This window comes from Hirundo rustica, unplaced genomic scaffold, assembly GCF_015227805.2.
Source record: "Hirundo rustica isolate bHirRus1 unplaced genomic scaffold, bHirRus1.pri.v3 scaffold_287_arrow_ctg1, whole genome shotgun sequence".
NCBI lineage: Eukaryota > Metazoa > Chordata > Aves > Passeriformes > Hirundinidae > Hirundo > Hirundo rustica.
In genome coordinates, this window is record NW_026690338.1 from 1 (window position 1) to 21,649 (window position 21,649).

General features: G+C 60.2%; 3 protein-coding genes across 3 annotated transcripts in view; 2 read left to right on the plus strand and 1 right to left on the minus strand.

Annotated features, from left to right (window-relative positions):
- Positions 1-4,788: 4,788 nt before the first annotated feature.
- On the plus strand, positions 4,789-8,243 carry ISLR2 (immunoglobulin superfamily containing leucine rich repeat 2). The gene is made up of 2 exons (XM_040053957.2): positions 4,789-4,837; positions 6,144-8,243. Exon 2 carries the CDS (start codon positions 6,150-6,152, stop codon positions 8,232-8,234), a length of 2,085 nt encoding a protein of 694 aa, XP_039909891.1. The 5' UTR covers positions 4,789-4,837; positions 6,144-6,149; the 3' UTR covers positions 8,235-8,243.
- A 6,349-nt stretch (positions 8,244-14,592) lies between these two features.
- On the plus strand, positions 14,593-17,646 carry LOC120747907 (immunoglobulin superfamily containing leucine-rich repeat protein-like). The gene has a single exon (XM_040053958.1). It carries the CDS (start codon positions 15,405-15,407, stop codon positions 16,605-16,607), a length of 1,203 nt encoding a protein of 400 aa, XP_039909892.1. The 5' UTR covers positions 14,593-15,404; the 3' UTR covers positions 16,608-17,646.
- Positions 17,647-19,854: 2,208 nt separating this feature from the next.
- STRA6 (signaling receptor and transporter of retinol STRA6) overlaps positions 19,855-21,649 on the minus strand; it is a 15,890-nt gene continuing 14,095 nt past the window's right edge. Inside the window, exon 12 of the mRNA XM_040053956.1 lies at positions 19,855-20,033. Coding sequence (XP_039909890.1) covers positions 19,855-20,033 — 179 coding nt within the window. The remainder of the gene's footprint in view (positions 20,034-21,649) is intronic.

Here is a 21,649-nt window from a genome sequence, read left to right on the forward strand (position 1 = left end):
TCCATCCATCATCCATCATCCATCATCCATCCATCATCCATCATCCATCATCCATCCATCATCCATCATCCATCCATCATCCATCATCCATCATCCATCATCCATCATCCATCCATCATCCATCATCCATCATCATCCATCATTCATCATCCATCCATCATCCATCATCCATCATCCATCATCCATCCATCATCCATCCATCATCCATCCATCATCCATCATCCATCCATCATCCATCATCCATCATCCATCATCCATCCATCATCCATCATCCATCATCCATCCATCATCCATCATCCATCATCCACCATCCATCATCCATCATCCATCCATCATCCATCCATCATCCATCCATCATCCATCCATCATCCATCATCCATCATCCATCATCCATCATCCATCATCCATCCATCATCCATCCATCATCCATCCATCATCCATCATCCATCCATCATCCATCATCCATCATCCATCATCCATCATCCATCCATCATCCATCATCCATCATCCATCATCCATCATCCATCCATCATCCATCATCCATCCATCATCCATCCATCATCCATCATCCATCATCCATCATCATCCATCATCCTCATCCATCATCCATCATCATCATCCATCATCCATCATCCATCCATCATCCATCATCCATCAATCCCCATGGCAGTGTCACTGTGTGTCCCATGGCAGTGTCACTCTGTGTCCCCATGCAGTGTCACTGTGTGTCCCCATGGCGGTGTCACTGTGTGTCCCATGGCGGTGTCACTGTGTGTCCCCATGGCAGTGTCACTGTGTGTCCCCATGGCAGTGTCACTCAGTGTCCCATGGCGGTGTCACTGTGTGTCCCCATGGCAGTGTCACTGTGTGTCCCCCCAGCGGTGTCACTCGGTGTCCCCATGGCAGTGGCACTCGGTGACAGTCCCGGGCCCGGGCGGTGTCACCGAGCCGTGCTGGCTGTCACGAGGCCGTGCCACCACCAGGTGTCCCCTGAGCACAGCGGCTCGCGGGCCGGGCTGCTCTGGGGACACTGGGGACAGGGACAGTGTGACACTGGGGACAGGGACAGGGACAGTGTGACACCGACAGTGTGACACTGGGGACAGGGACAGTGTGACACCGACAGTGTGACACTGGGGACAGGGACAGTGTGACACTGGGGACAGGAACAGTGTGACACCGACAGTGTGACACTGGTGACACTGGGGACAGGGACAGTGTGACACCGACAGTGTGACACTGGGGACAGGGACAGTGTGACACTGGGGACACTGGGGACAGGGACAGTGTGACACCGACAGTGTGACACTGACAGTGTGACACCGACAGTGTGACACCGACACTGTGACACTGACAGTGTGACACTGGGGACAGGGACAGTGTGACACTGCGGACAGGGACAGGGACAGTGTGATACCGACAGTGTGACACCGACAGTGTGACACCGACAGTGTGACACCGACACTGTGACACTGACAGTGGTGACACTGGGGACAGGGACAGTGTGACACTGAGAGTGTGACACCGACAGTGTGACACTGGGGACACTGGGGACAGGGACAGTGTGACACCGACACTGTGACACCGACACTGTGACACTGTGACACTGACAGGGTGACACTGGGGACACCGACTGTGTGACAGTGACCTGGTCACACTGCCAGTGTGACACTGGGGACATGGACAGTGTGACACCGAGAGTGTGACACTGACACTGTGACAGTGTGACACTGACCTTGTGACACTGACACTGTGACACTGACAGTGTGACACTGACACTGGTGACACTGGGGTCATGGACTGTGACACTGTCCCTGTGACACTGACACTGGTGACACACTGGTGACACTGCCCCAGGGACACTGACCCGGTGACACTGACCCTGTGACACCGGTGACATGGACTGTGACACTGACCCAGTGACACTGGTGACACTGCCCCGGTGACACCAACACTGGTGACACTGGGGACACTGACCCTGTGACATGAACAGTGTGACACCGACCCGGTGACACCGGTGACACTGACACTGGTGACCCTGACACAGTGACCCTGTGACACTCATGAGGTGACGCTGCCATTTGTCACGCTGCCATGTGTCACTGCCATGTGTCACTGCCATGTGTCACACCCGGACCCCCCGCGTGTCCCCACAAATGTCCCTTGGTCACCCCCGGGTGGCGCTGCTGAGCCTGGGCGGAGAGGGGAGGGAGAGGAGGGGGAGCGATCCCGAAGGATCCAGGATGTTATTCCCGACCCAGCACCAATCCCAAAGGATCCAGGACATTATTCCCACCCCAGCACTGACCCCAAAGGATCCAGGATGTTATTCCCAGACTCCCTCGGGCTGCGGGATCGGGTTCGGCTTTTCCCCGCCCCGGTGCTGCCCCGAAGCTCATCCATGCCAAAAAATGGGGCTGGCACTTCCAGGGTGGCAGAGCAGCTCCCAGAAACCCCAAATCCTGGGAAAAGGGGTCTAAAAACTCCACAAAAATCCCACTGACCCACATTTCTCATCTGTGCCAGGAAAAATGGATTTCTGGGAAGAGCAGGAGGCTCTCCGGGTGTTTTTAGGGCCATGCACTGCTCTGCTGGAATGATATTGATGATCCCGATGGGATGTGATCAATAATTCACAGCAACATCAATCAGTTCCTAAAACAACACTGGGAAAAGGGATGGGAGCGGGAAAGGAGGGAAAAGGGAGGGGAAAATAATGGGATAAATCTGGTGCGAGGATCGAAATGGATCTGTGCCCTCCATGATCCATGGATCCATCCATCAGTTAATGAATTCATCCATCATCCATCATCCATCCATCATCCATCATCCATCCATCATCCATCATCCATCATCCATCATCCATCCATCATCCATCCACCATCATCCATCATCCATCCATCATCCATCCATCATCCATCATCCATCCATCATCCATCCATCATCCATCATCCATCATCCATCATCATCCATCATCCATCATCCATCATCCATCATCCATCATCCATCATCCATCCATCATCCATCCATCATCCATCATCCATCCATCATCCATCATCCATCATCCATCATCCATCATCCATCCATCATCCATCATCCATCCATCATCCATCCATCATCCATCATCCATCCATCATCCATCATCCATCCATCCATCCATCATCCATCCATCATCCATCATCCATCCATCATCCATCATCCATCATCCATCATCCATCCATCATCCATCATCCATCCATCATCCATCATCCATCCATCATCCATCATCCATCCATCATCCATCCATCATCCATCATCCATCATCCATCATCCATCCATCATCCATCATCCATCATCCATCATCCATCCATCATCCATCATCCATCATCCATCATCCATCATCCATCATCCATCATCCATCATCCATCATCCATCCATCATCCATCATCCATCATCCATCATCCATCATCCATCCATCATCCATCATCCATCCATCATCCATCATCCATCATCCATCCATCATCCATCCATCATCCATCATCCATCATCCATCATCCATCCATCATCCATCATCCATCATCCATCCATCATCCATCATCCATCATCCATCATCCATCCATCATCCATCATCCATCATCCATCATCATCATCCATCATCCATCCATCATCCATCATCCATCCATCATCCATCATCCATCCATCATCCATCCATCATCCATCATCCATCCATCATCCATCATCCATCATCCATCATCCATCATCCATCCATCATCCATCATCCATCCATCATCCATCATCCATCCATCATCCATCATCCATCCATCATCCATCCATCATCCATCATCCATCATCCATCATCCATCATCCATCATCCATCATCCATCATCCATCATCCATCATCCATCATCCATCCATCATCCATCCATCATCCATCATCCATCATCCATCCATCATCCATCCATCATCCATCCATCCATCTATCCATGGGATACACAGCATGGGAATGGCAATGGACAATGGGGAATGTGCACAGCAGCCATGGGCGTGGCCGGTGTCTATCGCGACAGAGCCGTGTCGGCGATACCGGCAGGAGCGGCTCGTTCCCCGACCCCCGCCGGGCCCCGGCGGTGCCCGCTGCCCGCGGGGCGGGGATGGAGCCACGGGGCCGGGAAAGGCGGGATGCAGCGAGCCGGGAATCGATCCCGCTCCCCAAATCGATGGTTCGTGCTCCCGGCGGGAACAGCCCCCACCTCCCGCCCCTTTATCCCGCTTTTCCACCGGGATGGACCCTCCGGGAGCGGGATGCGGGGGCAGCGTTCCCCCTCTCCCACCTCCGTCCTCCCTCCCTCTTCCCGGAGCGCCGAGCGCCCGCCGGGGCCGGCATCGCCCCTGGAATTCCCGCACGGATCGGGAACAGCGGCTCGGGAAGCTCCATCCCCTTCTTCCCCTCCATCCTCCGAGGGACGCGCGGGCGGGACGCGCCCCGACGGCACCGGGGGAAAAACCGGGAAGGGAAAAGCAGATCGGCCGAGCCGCGCCGGGCTTTTTTGGGGTTATTTCTGCGCTTTTTGGGGGCAGCGGCGGCGCGGGAGCGGCCGCGGGCGGCGCCGGCCGGGTGGGTGGGTGGGTGTGTGGGTGGGTGGTGGGCCGGGAGAAGGGGGAGGCTGGCAGAAATGCAAATCGCTGCCTCCGGCTGCGCCTCGGCAGCCCGGAGCCCGCTCGGCCCCGCCGCCGCTGGCAGCGCAGCCCCGGCAGGCGCGGGGGCAGCGGGCGGGGTCCCCCCGGTCCCCCCGCCCCTCGGCCGGCTGGCAGGAGCAGGATGAGGAGCGGCGGGCGGCGGAGAGGAGCCTAGGAGAGGGTGAGCGGCGGGGAGCCGCGCGGTCAGGGAGCAGGGAGGGACCGGGAGAGAGGCAGGGGAGGGCTGGAGGGAAGCGGGGCGAAGGGAGGAATTGGGGAAGGAGGAATTAAAGCGGAGGGTCAGGAAAATGGAGGTTAATTGATCGGTTATTTTGAGGGGGGAGCGGGGGAGGAAAAGCGTGATCGAGCCGGGAGAAAAGAGAGTGAGGAGGGCGAGAAGAGACGGCTGGGAACTGGGGAAAGGAAACCTGATAGATCCAGGGAAAGAGAGTGAGGAGGGCGAGAGGAGGCGGCTGGGAAGGGGAGAGGGAAGGAAAAACCTGATAGATCCAGGGAAATAAAGAGTGAGGAGAGTGAGAGGAGCCGGCTGGGAAGGGGAGAGGGAAGGAAAAACCCGATAGATCCAGGGAAATAAAGAGTGAGGAGAGTGAGAGGAGCCGGCTGGGAAGGGGAGAGGGAAGGAAAAACCTGATCGAGCCAAGAAAAAGAGTGAGGAGGGTTGGAAGGGACGGCTGGGAAGGAGAGGAGGAAGGAAAAACCTGATGGATCCGGGGAAATAGAGAGTGAGGAGGGTGAGGAGGCGGCTGGGAAGGAGAGAAGGAAGGAAAAACCTGACAAATCCAGGGAAATAGAGAGTGAGGAGGGTGTGAGGAGGCGGCTGGGAAGGGGGGAGAGAAAACCTTGGTAGAGCTGGGAAACAGTGAGAAGGGTGGGGAGAGGGGGAGGCTGGGGGAGAGGGAAGGAGAAACCTGATAGATCCAGGGAAATAGGGAGTGAGAAGGGTGGGAAGAGCCGGCGGGAGGGGGAGAGGGAAAAAGCTGATCGAGCAGGGAAATAGAGAGCGGGGAGGGTGGTGGGAAGAGACGGCTGGGAAGGGGGGAAAGAAAACCCTGAGCGGGCAGGGAAATAGAGAGCGAGGAGGGTGGGAAGAGCTGGCCGGCGGAGAGGGAAGGGAAAACCTGACCGAGCCGGGAAAAAGAGCGTGAGGAGGGTGAGAGGAGCCGGCTCGGAAACGGGGAAGGGAAAGCCTCTTGAGCCGAGAAAAAGTGAGGAGGGTGGAAAGAGCCGGCCGGGAAGGGAGGGAAGGAAACCTGATCGAGCTGCGAAGCAGAGAGCGAGGAGGGGTGGGGAGAGCCGCCGGGAAGGGGAGGAAAGCGGCGGAGCGGGCGAGGAGGGGACGGAGCGGGAGGCAGCGGGCGGCAGCCGCGGGGAGCCGGGCACAGACAATGGGGCGCGGCCCCTCCGCCCCTCGGCGCCGGGCGGGGCCGGGGGCGGCCGGCGCTGAGCCCCGCGCTGTCCCCTGCCAGGGGGACATGGCCCCGCTGCTGGCGCTGCTGCTGGCCGCCCTGCTGGGCTCGGGCCGGGCGTGCCCGGAGCCCTGCGCTTGCGTGGACAAGTACGCGCACCAGTTCGCCGACTGCGCCTACAAGGAGCTGCAGGCCGTGCCCGCGGGGCTGCCCTCCAACGTGACCACGCTGAGCCTGTCGGCCAACAAGATCAGCTCGCTGCCCCGCGGCGCCTTCGCCGAGGTGACGCAGGTGAGCTCGCTGTGGCTGGCGCACAACGAGATCGCCGCCATCGAGCCCGGCGCGCTGGCCGTGCTGGTGCACCTCAAGAACCTGGACGTCAGCCACAACCAGATCGCCGAGTTCCCCTGGCAGGACCTGCGCAACCTCAGCGCGCTGCAGCTGCTCAAGATGAACAACAACCGCATGTCCGCCGTGCCGCCGGGCGCCTTCCGCACGCTCAAGGACCTGCGCTCGCTGCGCATCAACAACAACCGCTTCGCCACGCTGGCCGAGGGCATCTTCGACTCGCTGGGCTCGCTGTCGCACCTGCAGATCTACAACAACCCCTTCGAGTGCTCCTGCGCGCTGCGCTGGCTGAAGCGCTGGATGGAGAGCACGCTCATCTCCATCCCCGAGAAGGACTCCATCGCCTGCGCGCTGCCCGAGCGCCTGCGCGGCGTGCCGCTGGCCCGCCTGCCCGAGATGAGCTGCGCCGCGCCCGCCGTCAGCCTCAGCTCCGCGCCGGGCCTGGACGGGGCCGAGCTGCCCGAGGGCCTGGCGCTGAGCCTGCACTGCTCCGCCCTCGGCTCGCCGCCGCCCGACGTGCGCTGGAGGATCCGCACGGCCGGCCGGAGCCTGGAGCTGGGCGGCAGCGGCCCCGAGAGCGCGGCCAAGGAGGAGCCGCGGCCGCAGCCCGAGCGCTTCGTGGCCTTCAAGAACGGCACCTTGGTGATCCCGCGCCTGAGCAAGAGCGACGAGGGCACCTACACCTGCGTGGCCACTAACGAGGTGGGCAGCAACCAGTCCTCGCTCAGCGTGGCGGTGGCCGGCGCGCAGAAGCGCCCGCCGGGGCCCGGCCGCCACGACGGGAAGGGGCAGGCGGGCGACAAGGGAGGCGGCGCCGAGGGCGCCGGGAACAGCGTGCTGACCCCGGAGGAGAGCGGCGGAGCGCCGGGGCCCACCCGGCAGAGCAGGCCGCCCTCGGCGGCGGGGCCGGAGCCTGAGGGCCGGGAGCCCGAGGAGCCGCCGGGCCTGGAGGGGAAGTGCGGCTCGCCGGCGGGCGGCACCAAGTACATCTCCAACCACGCCTTCAACCAGAGCGGCGACTTCAAGCGGCACAGCTCCGAGCTGGGCGTCATCGCCCTGGACGTGGCCGAGCGCGACGCCCGCGTGCAGCTGACGCCGACGCGGCCGGGCCGGGGCCGCCCGGGCGTGCTCTACCTGTGCCAGCGCCGCCGCGGCGGCCACGCCCTGCTCCAGTGGTCGCGCATCGAGGCCGGCGTCAACTCGTACTGGTTCCGCGGCCTGAGCCCCGGCACCAACTACTCGGTGTGCCTGAGCTCGCCGGGAGAGGAGTGCCAGGTGCAGGTGGTGTTCACCACCAAGAGGGAGATCCCGTCGCTCGTCATCATCGTGGTGGTGGCCGTCTTCCTGCTGCTGCTGGCCACGCTGCCGCTGCTGGGCGCCACGTGGTGCCACCTGCTCGCCAAGCTGCGGGCCAAGCCCTACAGGCTCATCATGAAGGCGCAGAACCCCGACCAGATGGAGAAGCGCATGGCCGCCGACTTCGACCCCCGCGCCTCCTACCTGGAGTCCGAGAAGAACTTCGGTCCCGGCGAGGCGGGCGAGGCCGGGGAGGAGGAGGAGGAGGAGGAGGAGGAAGGAGACGAGGAAGGAGCGCGGTGGCGGCGCGGGAGGGAGGGGGAGGGCGCGGCGGAGCTGGAGCGGGAGGAGAGCCTGGCCGCCGGCTCCATGGCGGAGTCGCAGTCCAAGGGCGGCGCCGAGGAGTTCGAAGTGCGCTCCGAGTACAGCGACAAGCTGCCCCTGGGCGCCGAGGCCGTCACCATCTCCCCGGAGATCAACGGCAACTACCGGCCCCGGCCCCGCTGAGCCCCCCCGAGCCCCCCCGGGCCCGGCCCCGGCCCCGCCGCCCGGTGAAAAAACCTCCGGGAGCCACCGGAGCCGTCCCCGCCTCTCCTCCTCCTCCTCCTCCCCGTCCTCGCCCCTCGCCCCTCGGCCCCCGGGCACGCTCGGTGCCGCCGGCGTGAGCCTCCCACGATTTTCGTTTCCATTTCGGGCTCGGCGACAACAACGATTCCCGCCCCCCCGGCTCCCCCCGCCGCCCGCCAGCCCCGGGCTCGCTTTTCCCTCCGAGGGAAAAAACGAAAAAAACCCACCAAAACCAAAAAAAACCCAACAAAACGAAAAAAACCCCAACCAAACCCGGCTGAAAGCATCGAGCCCGAAAGCCCCAAATTCTCTTTGATGGAATCCGTTCGGTCCCCGGCGGCTCCCCGCCGCTCCTCGGTGCCCGGTGAGTCCCCTCTGCTCTCCGGTTCTCTCCCGCCGAGCCCGGAGCTGTCCCCGCCGAGCCCCGCCGTGTCCCCACCGCGCTCCGGCGCATCCCGATTTCCCCCGGCATTCCCGGTCCCCGCCGCTCCCGGGCGGTTCTCTCCATCCCCCGACGGATATTGGTGCTCCCCGGTGCCCGCTGGGTCCCGGGGCTCTCCGGTCCCTGTCACTCCCGGGAGCTGCCCCCCGGTCTCCACCATTCCCATCCCCGCTGTTCCCCGGTCCCTGTCACTCCCGGGAGCTGCTCCCCGGTCCCTGCTATTCCCATCCCCGGTGTCTCCCGGTCCTCCCTGCTCCCCGCCATTCCCATCCCTGCTGTTCCCCGGTCCCTGTCACTCCCGGGAGCTGCCCCCCGGTCTCCACCATTCGCATCCCCGGTGCTCCCGGGTCCCTGCTATTCCCATCCCCGCTGTTCCCGGGTCCCTGCCATTCCCATCCCCGCTGTTCCCCGGTCCCTGTCACTCCCGGGAGCTGCTCCCTGGTCCCCAACCCTCCCATCCCCGCTGTTCCCCGGCCCCCGCCACTCCCATCCCTGCTGTTCCCCGGTCGCTGTCACTCCCGGGAGCTGTTCCTCGGTCCCTGCCATTCCCACCCCCGCTATTCCCCAGTCCCTGCCATTCCCATCCCCGCTATATCCCGGTGCTCCCCGGTCCCCGCCACTCCCATCCCCGGTGCTCCCCGGTCCCTGTCACTCCGATCCCCATTATGTCCCGCTGTTCCCCGGTCCCCGCCATTCCCAACCCGGTCCCTGTCACTCCCGGGAGCTGTTCCCCGGCCCCCGCCACTCCCATCCCCGGAGCTCCCCGGTCCCTGCCACTCCCGGGATCCGCTCCCCGGTCCCTGCCATTCCCACCCCCGCTGTTCCCCGGTCCCTGTCACTCCCGGCATCTGTTCCCCGGTCCCTGCCATTCCCATCCCCGGTGTCTCCCGCTGTTCCCCTGTCCCTGCCACTCCCATCCCCGCTGTTCCCCGGTCCCTGTCACTCCCGGGATCCGCTCCCCGATCCCCGCCACTCCCATCCCCGGAGCTCCCCGGTCCCTGTCACTCCCGGGATCCGTTCCCCGGTCCCTGCCATTCCCATCCCCGGTGTCTCCCGCTGTTCCCTGGTCCCCGCCATTCCCAACCCGGTCCCTGTCACTCCCGGGAGCTGCTCCTCGGTCCCTGCCATTCCCACCCCCGCTATTCCCCAGTCCCTGCCATTCCCATCCCCGCTATATCCCGGTGCTCCCCGGCCCCCGCCACTCCCATCCCCGGAGCTCCTCGGTCCCTGTCACTCCCGGGATCCGCTCCCCGGTCCCCGCCATTCCCATCCCCGTCCGCTCCCGTTCCCGGCGCTCCCTCCTCTCTCCCGTTCAGCACGCTGCTGCTCCCCGGGACAGCTCCGCTCCCCCCCGGCGTTCCGGGGCCTCCCTCCGCGCTCCCTCCGCGCTCCCTCCGCGCTCCCTCCGCGCTCCCTCCCCGCTCCCTCGGTGTGTTTTGGGTAGAAGTAGCCTCGTAGCCAAGTGTGTGTGCCGCAGAGCCGTGCCCGGGGCGAGCCGCGGGCGCTGCCTCTGCGCGCTGCTGTGCCGTGCCAGAGTCAATAAAAGGGATTGAAAGCGGAGCCGCCTCCGTGCCTGGCGGGGAAAATCGGGATTTCGTCCCCGGGGCGGGGAGGGGAGGGCAGGGCGCAGCCCCCGGGGGGTGGCACCGCCGCAGCCGCGCTTTTCCCGGCCATAAAGCGGGAGCGGAGGGAAAAGGAACGGCCCCGAGCCATTAAATCCTCCCGATAAATTCACCCCGGAGAGGACGGGGAGGGGGGGAGGAAAAAAAGAGAAATTCCATTTTCGTAACGCGCTGGAGCAAGGAAACATCCCGCGGATATGTGTTTTTTTCCGTGCCATTTCGTGTGCCGTTTTCTGCCGCTTTGGGGGTGGTTTCGATCATTTCAGTTATTGTTTCTGTCATTTTTTATGGAATTTGTATCATCCCGCACAGACTTTCTGCCGTTTTAGGCGTAATTTTTATCATTTCCCAGGTAATTTCTGTCATTTCAGGCGCCTTTTATCTGCCATTTGTATTCCATCTATCATTTATGTCGCTTTATCTATCATTTATGTCGGTTTTTTTCTATCATTTATGTCGTTTTATCTGTAATTTCTTCCGTTTTAGATGGAATTTCTACAACCCCCGCGTCTCCCCTCTCAATACTTGGAGGGGAAAAAAAAACCAAAATCACCATTTTTTATTTTATTTTATTTTTATTATTTTTTTTCCTCCCCAAATTCCTCTCCCCGCCGATGTCACCTGGGTCCCCGAGCGCTCCCGAAATTCCCGCTGGATTTCTGCTCACGATTCCATCCCCAAAATCCCCTCTCCCGGCAATCCAACATTCCTTTCTCCAGGGGGAAAAAAAAATTCCCATTTGAAACTCCGGGGCGCGAGGGGAACCCAAATCCCCCCAAAATCCCCCCCCAAAAAAATCCCCCCAAATTCCCCAAATCCCTGCGATCCGAGGCTGGATATTCCCATAAATATGGATATTCCCATAAATATGGATATTCCCCTAATGATTGTGGATATTCCCGTAATTGAGCGTCGCGCTCGGGAGTCACGGCGGGAGCGGGAAGAGAGCAATCAATTCCAGCCGCCTTTAATTAGGGGATCGTGGAATTCGCGGGAATCCCGGGATTAGGCCGGGATCTGCTGCTCTCCAGGAGGGCTCCGAGGAGACACAGGAAAAAAAAACAATCACCAACAACAAAAAAATAACGGGGCGGGGGTGGGGATCGGCACCTTGCCTGGAAAAAATTCCTGCTGGGAATGGGTAAAACATCCCGAGGATGAGGAGGAGGAGGAGGATGGAGCTCAGCATCCTCCCCTCCCTGTCCAGAGGGGTTTTTTCCGGGAAGAATTCCTTCGGGAATGCTTAAAACATCCCGAGGATGAGGGTGAGGATGGAGCTCTGCGTCCAGAGCAGGGTTTTTCCTGAGAAGAATTCCTGCTGGGAATGATAAAAGCATCTCAGAGGATGAGGAAGAGGATGAGGATGGAGCTCAGCATCCTCCCCTCCGTGTCCAGAGTGGGTTTTTCCTGGGAAGAATTCCTTCGGGATTGGTTAAAACATCCCGAGGATGAAGATGAGGATGGAGCTCTGAATTCGGAGCGGGTTTTTCCTGGAAAAAATCCTGCTGGGAATGGTCAAAACATCCCGAAGATGAGGATGGAGCTCGGCATCCAGGGCAGGGTTTTTCCTGGAAAAAATTCTTCCTAGGAATGACTAAAGCATCCCGGAGGATGAGGAGGAGGAGGAGGAGGAGGATGGAGCTCAGCATCCTCCCCACTGTGTCCAGAGGGTTTTTTCTGGAAAGAATTCCTTCGGGAATGGTTAAAACATCCCGAGGATGAGGATGGAGCTCTGCGTCCAGAGCGGGGTTTTTCCTGGAAAAAATTCCTGCTGGGAGTGATTAAAGCATCTCAGAGGATAAGGAAGGTGAGGATGGAATTTTGCATCCTCCTCGTTTCCAGGGGGGTTTTTCCTGGGAAGAATTCCTCCGGGAATGGTTAAAGCGCCCACGGGGCTCTCGGAATTCCCCAAATCCGCTCCTGCCTGGCCGGGCTGTGTTTCCATCCCCACGGCTGGAACGGGCGGAGCATTCCCGAGGGAATTCCGGCTGCACCCTCGGGCTCCGGATGGATCCGGAATTCCGGGCGGGAATTCCCCGGGTTGAGCGGTTTGGGGTCGGGCTGGGCGCCAGGAGCCCGCCCGGCGATCCCGGCCCCGCATTCCCAGGGTGGAATCCGCGGGATGAATTCCCCAATCCCGCTTTTCCTCCGGGTGACATCCCCGGGGATGGGGATTTCCTGACCCGCTGTGGGGTCACACCCTGACCCCAAACCCTGTCCCCAAACCTGACCCCAAATCCTGTCCCCAATTCCTGTCCCCAAACCCTGACCCCAAACCCTAATCCCAAATCTGTCTCCAAATCCTGACCCCAAACCCTGATCCCAAACACTAATCCCAAATCTGTCCCCAATCCCTGTCCCCAAACCTGAACCCAAACCCTGACCCCAAACCCTAATCCAAATCTGTCCCCAATCCCTGTCCCCAAACCCTGTCCCCAAACCTGACCCCAAACCCTGACCCCAAACCCTAATCCCAAACCTGTCCCCAAATCTGACCCCAAACCCTGACCCCAAACCTGACCCCACACCCTGACCCCAAACCCTGTCCACAAACCCTAATCCCAAATCTGTCCCCAACCCCTGTCCCCAAATCCTTGTCCCTAAACCCTGACCCCAAACCCTGTCCAAAAACCCTGACCCCAAACCCTGACCCCAAACTCTGACCCCAAACCCTGACCCCAAATCCTAATCCCAAATCTGTCCCCAATTCCTGTCCTCAAACCTGACCCCAAACCCTGTCGCCAAACCCTGACCCCAAACCTGACCCCAAACCCTGACCCCAAACCCTGTCCACAAACCCTAATCCCAAATCTGTCCCCAAATCCTGACCCCAAACCCTGATCCCAAACCCTAATCCCAAATCTGTCCCCAGTCCTTGTCCCTAAACCCTGACCTCAAACCTGACCCCACACTCTGACCCCAAACCCTGACCCCAAACCCGGGGACAACCTCACCCCAAAACCTCGTGTCCCCTGCTCGGGGTGGGGGGAGGACGAACCCCGAATTTGGGGGTGGGGGGAGAGGTTTAGGGGCGAGGAGGGATTTGGGGGGGTCGGGGTGTGGGGGATGGGATTTTGGGGGGATTTGGGGGTCAGGGGTGTGGGGGATGGGATTTTGGGAGGATTTTGGGGTCGGGAGTGTGGGGGTTTAGGAGATTTGGGGGGCAGAGGTGTGGAGGGCACGGGGTTTGGGGGTATTTGGGGCTATTTTGGGGTACTTTGGGGTCAGGGCTATAGGCAAATGGGGTTTGGGCATATTTGGGGGTATTTTGGGATATTTTGGGGTGGGGGCTGTGGGTACACGGGGATTTGGGGTATTTTGGGATATTTTGGGGTCAGGGCTGTGGGCACACGCGCTTTGGGGGTATTTTGGGGTATTTTGGGGGTCAGGGCTGTGGGCACACGGGGTTTTTTGGGTATTTTGGGGTATTTGGGGGTATTTTGGGCTCGAGGCCGTGGGCACACGGGGTTTTGGGGTATTTGGGGGTATTTTGCGTTATTTTGTGGTATTTTGGGGTCAAGGCTCTGGGCACACGCGGTTTTGGTGTGTTTTGGGGTATTTTGGGGTATTTTGGGGTCAGGGCTGTGGGCACACGGGGTTTGGGGGTATTCTGGGATATTTTGGGATATTTTGTGGTTGGGGCTGTGGGTACACGGGGTTTTGGGGGGGGGTTGGGGTATTTTGAGGTATTTTGGGGGATGTTTTAGGGTATTTTTGGGGTCAGGGCTGTGGGCACACGGGGTTTGGGGGGATTTTGGGGGTCAGGGCTGTGGGTACACGGGGTTTGGGGGAATTTCGGGGGTCAGGGCTGTGGGCACACGGGGTTTTGGGGTATTTTGGGGCGGAGGCCGTGGGCACAGGGGGTTTTGGGGCGGGCGGAGGAAGGGCCCGGCAGGCGGGAGCGGGGTCGGTGCCATGGAAAACAAACCCGGGCCCGGGGGACGGGGAGGGGACGGCGGGAGGAGGAGGAGGAGGAGGAGGAGGAGGAAGAGGAGGAGGAGGAGGAGGAGGAGGTCCGGAGCGGCGGGGACGGCCGGGCTGCAGCGCCGGTGACGGGGCAGGGGCGGCGGGCCGGGACCGGGGAAAAAACGGGAAAAAGAGAAGCAGGGAATGGAGGGAAGGAGGGAAGGAGGGAGGCAGGGCGGTTATTCACGGCTCTGGAATGCGCCGAGCCGGCCCCGTCCCGGGGGGGGACTCTGGAAAAACGGCGGGATGGGACAGGAGCCAGGGATGGGAGCTCCAGGAGGGAAAAAAAAAAAATTTCCCGGATCCCCCTCCCCAATGCCCGGGAGATGGGATCTGTCCCATCCCGGGCACCCCGAGGTGTCACCCAGCTCTCCCGGAGCTGCTCCAGCACTCCCAGATCCTTTCCCGGCCCTCAAACCCCAACCAGGGGGGGGTCTCTCCCTCCCCCCGAGCCGCGCACGTTTATTCCGCCTCCTCCGCATTCCCAAGAAATCGGCTCCCGCTGGGAATGGCAGGGTTGGGAGCAGACAAAGCGCTCCGGCTGCCAGCTGCCGGCCGAGCGGGATTTAACCTCTTCCCGCTGGGACGCGGCCTCGGCAGCCGCGGCTGGAAAAGGGGGAATCAGGAGTTAGTCGGGAAAAAAAAAAAATCCCCTTTCCCGAGAATTCCAGCGGCCGCGGAGCCCGGGTTTTTTTCCATGACACGGGCAAAGCCGGAGCCGGGGGCCGGTCCGAGGGCTGCGAGCCCGCTGGAAGTCCCAAAAACCCCGTGGTTGTTAGGGCAAGGCCGTTGGGAAAGAGCTGCGGTTGCTCCGTTCCTGCCGGGCGGGAGGAATCCGGAACCCCCCGGCTGATCCCGAGCGGCATTCCATCCCAAACGCGGAAAAGGCGTTTTCCAGAGGGGCTCCGGGGGGGACCTGCCGGGATATTTTGTGGGGGAATACTTTAGGGAACATCCCAAACCGCCTTTCCCGGCCGGAGTTCTTCCTCCTCCCGCCGTTCGGCCGGGAGCGGGGGTGGAAAGCGGCCCCGGCTGGGGTCCGGGCTCATTCCCCGCCCGTGTTCCCGGCAGGACGCGAGGATGAGGCGGCTGCTGGGCGTCGTGGCGCTGGCGGCGCTGCTGTCGCCGTGCCTGGGCTGTCCCGCGCCCTGCTCCTGCTCCACCAAGAAGAACGGGCGGCTGCTGGCCGAGTGCGCCTACCGGGATCTCCGGGACGTCCCGCGGGGCCTGTCCCCCAACGTCACCATCCTGACGCTCTCCGCCAACCGCCTGGGCCGCCTGGGCCGCTCCTCGCTGGCCGAGGCGCCCGAGCTGCAGTCGCTGTGGCTGGGCTACAACCACATCTCGGCCGCCGAGCCCGGCACCTTCGCGCACCTGCTGCAGCTCAAGAACCTGGACCTGAGCCACAACCGGCTGGCGGATTTCCCCTGGCAGGACCTGCGCGGGCTGGGCGCGCTGCAGATCCTCAAGCTGAGCAACAACCGGCTGTCGTCGGTGCCCCGCGGCGCGCTGGCCGGGCTGCGGGAGCTGCGCTCGCTCTGGCTCAACGACAACCAGCTGGCCACGCTGGCCCGCGGCACCTTCGAGGCGCTGCCGGCGCTGGCGCAGCTGCAGCTCTTCCGCAACCCCTTCAACTGCTCCTGCAAGCTCTTCTGGCTCAAGGAGTGGGCCCTCGGCTCCCCGGACGTCCTCTCGGGCGCCGGCTCCACGCTGTGCGCCGCTCCGGCCCGCCTGCGGGGCCGCGCCGTCACCGAGGTGCCCGGCGCGCTGTGCGTGGCGCCCACGGCGCAGCTGACCTACCTGTCGGGGCCGGCCGAGGCCGGGCGCGGCGGCGGCGAGGGGCCCACGCTCAGCCTGCACTGCAGCGCGGCCGGCAGCCCCCCGCCCGAGATCCGCTGGCGCGTCCGCACGGCGGCGGCGGCCCGGGCCGGGGAGCGGCGCTTCGCCGCCTTCCCCAACGGCACCATGGCCGTGGCGGGCTTCGGCAAGGAGGACGAGGGCACCTACACGTGCCTGGCGGTCAACGAGGTGGGCACTCGAGAGGCGTCGGTGGAGGTGGCGCTGGCCGGGTCCCGCGGCCCCGCCGAGGAGCTGCCCCGCGACGACCCGCAGCCCGGCGGGAACCAGCACTGCGCCGCCGGCGAGCGGCCGGACGCCTCCGGAGCCGGCGAGAAGCTGGTCATCGTCTACCACGTGCCCGGCGAGGCCCGCAGCGGCGCGGGAGCCCCGGGGCTCCGCCTGGGAGTCCTGCCGCTGGCGCTGGGGCGGCTGCTGCTGTGGTGAGGAGGCGGAGCGGCGCCCCGGGACTCCCCGGTTTTCCGTAGATTTTCCCCTCTCGTAGTGCCTTCGCTTGAGCCGGTGGGGTCCGGGCGAGCGCCGGAGCCCGACGGGGCCGCCTTCCCGGAGGAGCGCAGGGATCCTGCCGGGAGCCGCCGCCGCCGCTTCCCCGGCGTCCCGACGCGCCCGGGTGGGATTTGGGATTTTCTTCCTCTTCCTGGTTGTTCCCAGGGTTCCCAGGGATCTGGGATTTTATTCTTCTTCCCCCGAGATCCCGGCTCCCCCGGTCCCGCTTTTCCCCCGGCCCGCGTCCGAGGGCGGCGGCGAGAGGCGACGAAGGGCGAGAGGTGACGATCCCGGCCCGCAGCCGCCGGAGGGGAGGGATCCGAGGAGAAAATCCTTGGGAACGGGGGAACGCGGTCCTGACGCAGGACTGGGATGGACCCGCGGCCTTGGATCGGGTGGGAATCTCCCGGGCTTTAGCCCCGTAGGAGCGCCTTCAAACGCCTGGAGTGCCGCGGGAATTCCGGCCCCCCTCGCCGTGACCCCAAAAAACCCCGTCTGGGCTGGACCCACCGCTTGTGCCAAAGATTCCCGAAGCATTCCCGGTGGGAATGGGGGGAAGACTGGGAAAAGCAGAGAAGCTGAGCTGCCTGTAAGCCATAGACATTCCCGGAGTGCTCCGGCATTCCCGGCGGGAGCAATATTCCTTATCCAGCCTCGGGGGGAATTCGGGAATGTCCGTCGCCCCCAGACCGGGATGCAGCTCCAGGATACCGGGATTATCCGGTAATTCCGCCGGAATTCCCGCTGGGATCTGGGCACGCCCTGCAGCTCCCCCCCCCGGCCTTGTAACGCCCCGTGGGGACAGCGATAAATGCCTTTAATTAATGCCTTTAATTAACGCCTTTAATGAAGAAATACCTGCAGTAAACACCGTCAATAAACGAACCATTTTCATAAATACCTTTAATTAATAAACGCCTTTAATTAATAATTACTTTTCATAAGCGCCTGGAATAAAACTCGGTTTTGTTTTTCTAAACCAGCCGGGCTTCGCTTGGTCTGTGCATTCCCAAAATCCCGAAATCCCAAAGTTCCCCCCGAGCCAGCAGCTCCGGGGCTCCCCCAGACTGCTCCCAACCCTCCTGGGCCAGGGGACACCTCTGTCATTCCCGGTTTTCCCAAATCCTTCCCAGTGCTGGATGATTCCCGCGGATTCCCCACATTTCCCTGTTCCCACCCCCTCAATATCCTGGAAGGAACCCCCAAAATCCGGGATAACGCCTGCAGCATCCCGGGAACAGAAACGACCCCAAAACCAGCTGGAAAAGCAGAGCCTGGAGCTCTCCAGCGCCAAAATTCCTTATCCAGGCCGATTTTAGGGAAATTCCTTATCCAGACAGATTTTAGGGAAAGGGAAGTGGCAGCCGAGGTCTCGGTGGATTCCCTGGATTCCCACAGATTTTTTCCCACTGTGGGATAAAAACCGCGGTCCCCAGGAAAGTTTTGGGTTCTTTTCACAGGATCCGAATTTTAACCTCCATTTTATCCCTGGGAATTGCGGGATGCGGGGATTCATCCCCGAAATTCCAGCTGGGGTGGGAGAGGTGAGGATGCGGATTCGGGTGAGCCGGGATCTCAGGGAAGGAGAAGAAAATCCCAGATCCCTGGGAATCCTGGGAACAACCAGGAAGAGGAAGAAAATCCCAAATCCCACCCAGGACGCTGCTGCTATCCCAGAAACCCCACAAATTCCATGGATCTCCAGGGAGCCTTGGGTAGGGCTGTGGAAACCAATCCCAGAATCCAGCCCCGCCCGTGGGACGGAGCTGCCACGGATTTTAGGGAGTTTTTAAAGGGATATTTTGGGATTTTTAAGGGGATTTTAGGGATTTCAAAAGGGATTTTTAGGTTTTTTTTTTTTTTAAGGGATTTGTTTTGGATTTTTTTAAGGGATTTTGGGGATTCTTTTTAAGGGATTTTTGGGATTTTTTTAAAGGAATGATTTTTTTTTTTTTTTTTTAAGGGACTTTCAACCACCTTTGGAGCCGCAGGGATTGGGACGGGCTCAGAGGGAATCCTGGGAAAAGGGAGGAGATGCTCCAAGGATATCCCAAAGCCCTGGGCGCCCCCGAACCATCCTGAGGGTGCTGGGAACATTCCAGAAAGAGGGAACGGGGTCCTTGAGATCCTGCGGAGAGCAGGTCCGGCCACTGCCGAGGAAATCCCGGGATCATCCGGCAGCTCCCTGTGGGGTGGGCTGAGAATTCCCAAGGGAATCTTGGTGTCTTGGGATGGAAGGAGCCACCAGGAGCCTGCTCGTTCCAGCCCAAAAAGTTGGGAATTCTGGGATTTATGGGCGGGAAGAGGTGATCCAGCACCACCTCCTTCCCATCCCGTTGGTGTTTCATCCCCCAAATTCCCCGTTCCCATTCCCGCCCTTCCCAAAACTGCGGCTTAGGGCCTTTCCCAAACCGTGGGAATGCCGAGGGAGCGGTTTTCCCGTAAAACCGCCCTAAAGCGGGATCATGGATTGGATCCCAATGTTCCTGGGCGGAGCAGATCCCCAAAATCTCTGCTGGGCGAGGTCACCCCAACTGGATTCGGGGCTGGGATGGTCCCAAACCCTGCTGGAAGCGGGAATATCCATGGAAAAACGCAAATCTCGGGAGTAGGGACGAGGTGTCCGTTTATTCTCCTCCCCCGGCACTTCCCAGGGAGGCTTTCCATGGATCCCAGCCCTGGAAAACCACGGGATTGCCAGAAAAGTGGGAATGCGAGAGGACAGGGAGCAGAGGGGGAATTGATCCTTCAAAAATTGGGGGTAAAATGTCCCGGGAGTGGATGCGGAGCCCAAATGGAGCGGGGAGAAACCGGGAATGGGAGTTTCCTCCCATGTGGAGCTTCAGGGGTAATTCCCGGTGCTTGAGAATTCCTCGGGCTGGCTGAGGATCCCTCCGTGCTCCTCTCCCAGATCCCCGGGAATTGTCCCGTGCTGGAAAAGCTGCTGAGAACCGGGCTCGTCGCAGGAGTGAATCCCAAAAACGTTTCCGGGATTCCGGGAGTGTTTTCCATGGCTTGGCTCCATCCAGGAGGTGTCACCTCCGGACATCGGGAGCGGCTCGGCGCGGATTTAGGGATAAACCCTTGGAGAGAGTCCAGAGGCTGGGAAAGGGAGCGGGAAGAGCCCAAAATTCCCAGCAGGGATGACGGGGGTGGGAATGGGAGACAGGATGGGATTCCCGGGAATTCAGGGCCTGGGAACGCCGAGCTGGGCACCGTTGGCGGCGGGATCTGCCAGCGCGGTTTTTCGGGAAGCCGTCAGCGAGGGGTTGCGCAGGAGCGTGTAGGCCACGCACCAGCGCGCCCGGATCCGCCGGGAACGCGCTCTTCCCGCAGCCGGGTGCTTGGGATGCATCAGCTGGAGGCCTGGAAGGAGACGGGAGCAGCAGGGAAAGCATTCAGGGCCTGGAAAAGCACCAGGAGAGAGGGAGAGGGGTTGGGATGAGGGGCAGAGGGAAAGGGGTCGCTGGGGGGATGTTGGGATGGGATTCCTGGGAGGGATGGAATTCCCAGAGGAGATGTGGCTGCGTGTGGATGCCTGGAAGTGTCCAGGGAAGGGCTGGGTGGGGCTTGGGGCAGTCTGGGATGGTGGGAAGTGTCCCTGGACGGGATTTGGGTTCCTTTCCAAACCAAAGCATTCCAGGATTCCCAGACTCCAAACCCAGCCCCAATTCCCCAGAGCCGCCAAGATCCCAGAACATCCCAAAGAGCCCCAACCCTGGGACGGGATCAGCCCTTGGATGGATGGATGGATGATGGATGGATGATGGATGGATGGATGGATGATGGATGATGGATGATGGATGATGGATGGATGATGGATGGATGGATGGATGATGGATGGATGATGGATGGATGATGGATGATGATGATGGATGATGGATGGATGATGATGGATGGATGATGGATGATGGATGATGGATGGATGATGGATGGATGGATGGATGATGGATGATGGATGATGGATGGATGATGGATGATGGATGGATGATGGATGGATGATGGATGATGGATGATGGATGGATGATGGATGGATGATGGATGGATGATGGATGGATGATGGATGATGGATGATGGATGGATGGATGATGGATGATGGATGATGGATGATGGATGGATGATGGATGGATGGATGGATGATGGATGATGGATGATGGATGGATGGATGGATGGATGGATGATGGATGATGGATGGATGGATGATGGATGATGGATGGATGATGGATGGATGATGGATGGATGATGGATGGATGATGGATGATGGATGATGGATGATGGATGATGGATGATGGATGATGGATGGATGGATGGATGATGGATGATGGATGGATGATGGATGATGGATGATGGATGATGGATGGATGGATGGATGGATGGATGATGGATGATGGATGATGGATGGATGATGGATGATGGATGATGGATGGATGATGGATGGATGATGGATGGATGATGGATGATGGATGGATGATGGATGGATGATGGATGATGGATGGATGATGGATGGATGGATGGATGGATGATGGATGATGGATGATGGATGGATGATGGATGATGGATGATGGATGATGGATGATGGATGATGGATGATGGATGATGGATGATGGATGATGGATGATGGATGATGGATGATGGATGATGGATGGATGATGGATGATGGATGATGGATGATGATGGATGATGGATGATGGATGGATGGATGGATGATGGATGATGGATGGATGGATGATGGATGATGGATGATGGATGATGGATGATGGATGGATGATGGATGGATGATGGATGATGGATGGATGATGGATGGATGATGGATGATGGATGGATGGATGATGGATGATGGATGATGGATGGATGATGGATGGATGATGGATGATGGATGGATGATGGATGGATGATGGATGATGGATGGATGATGGATGATGGATGATGGATGGATGATGGATGATGGATGGAGATGGATGGATGGATGGATGATGGATGGA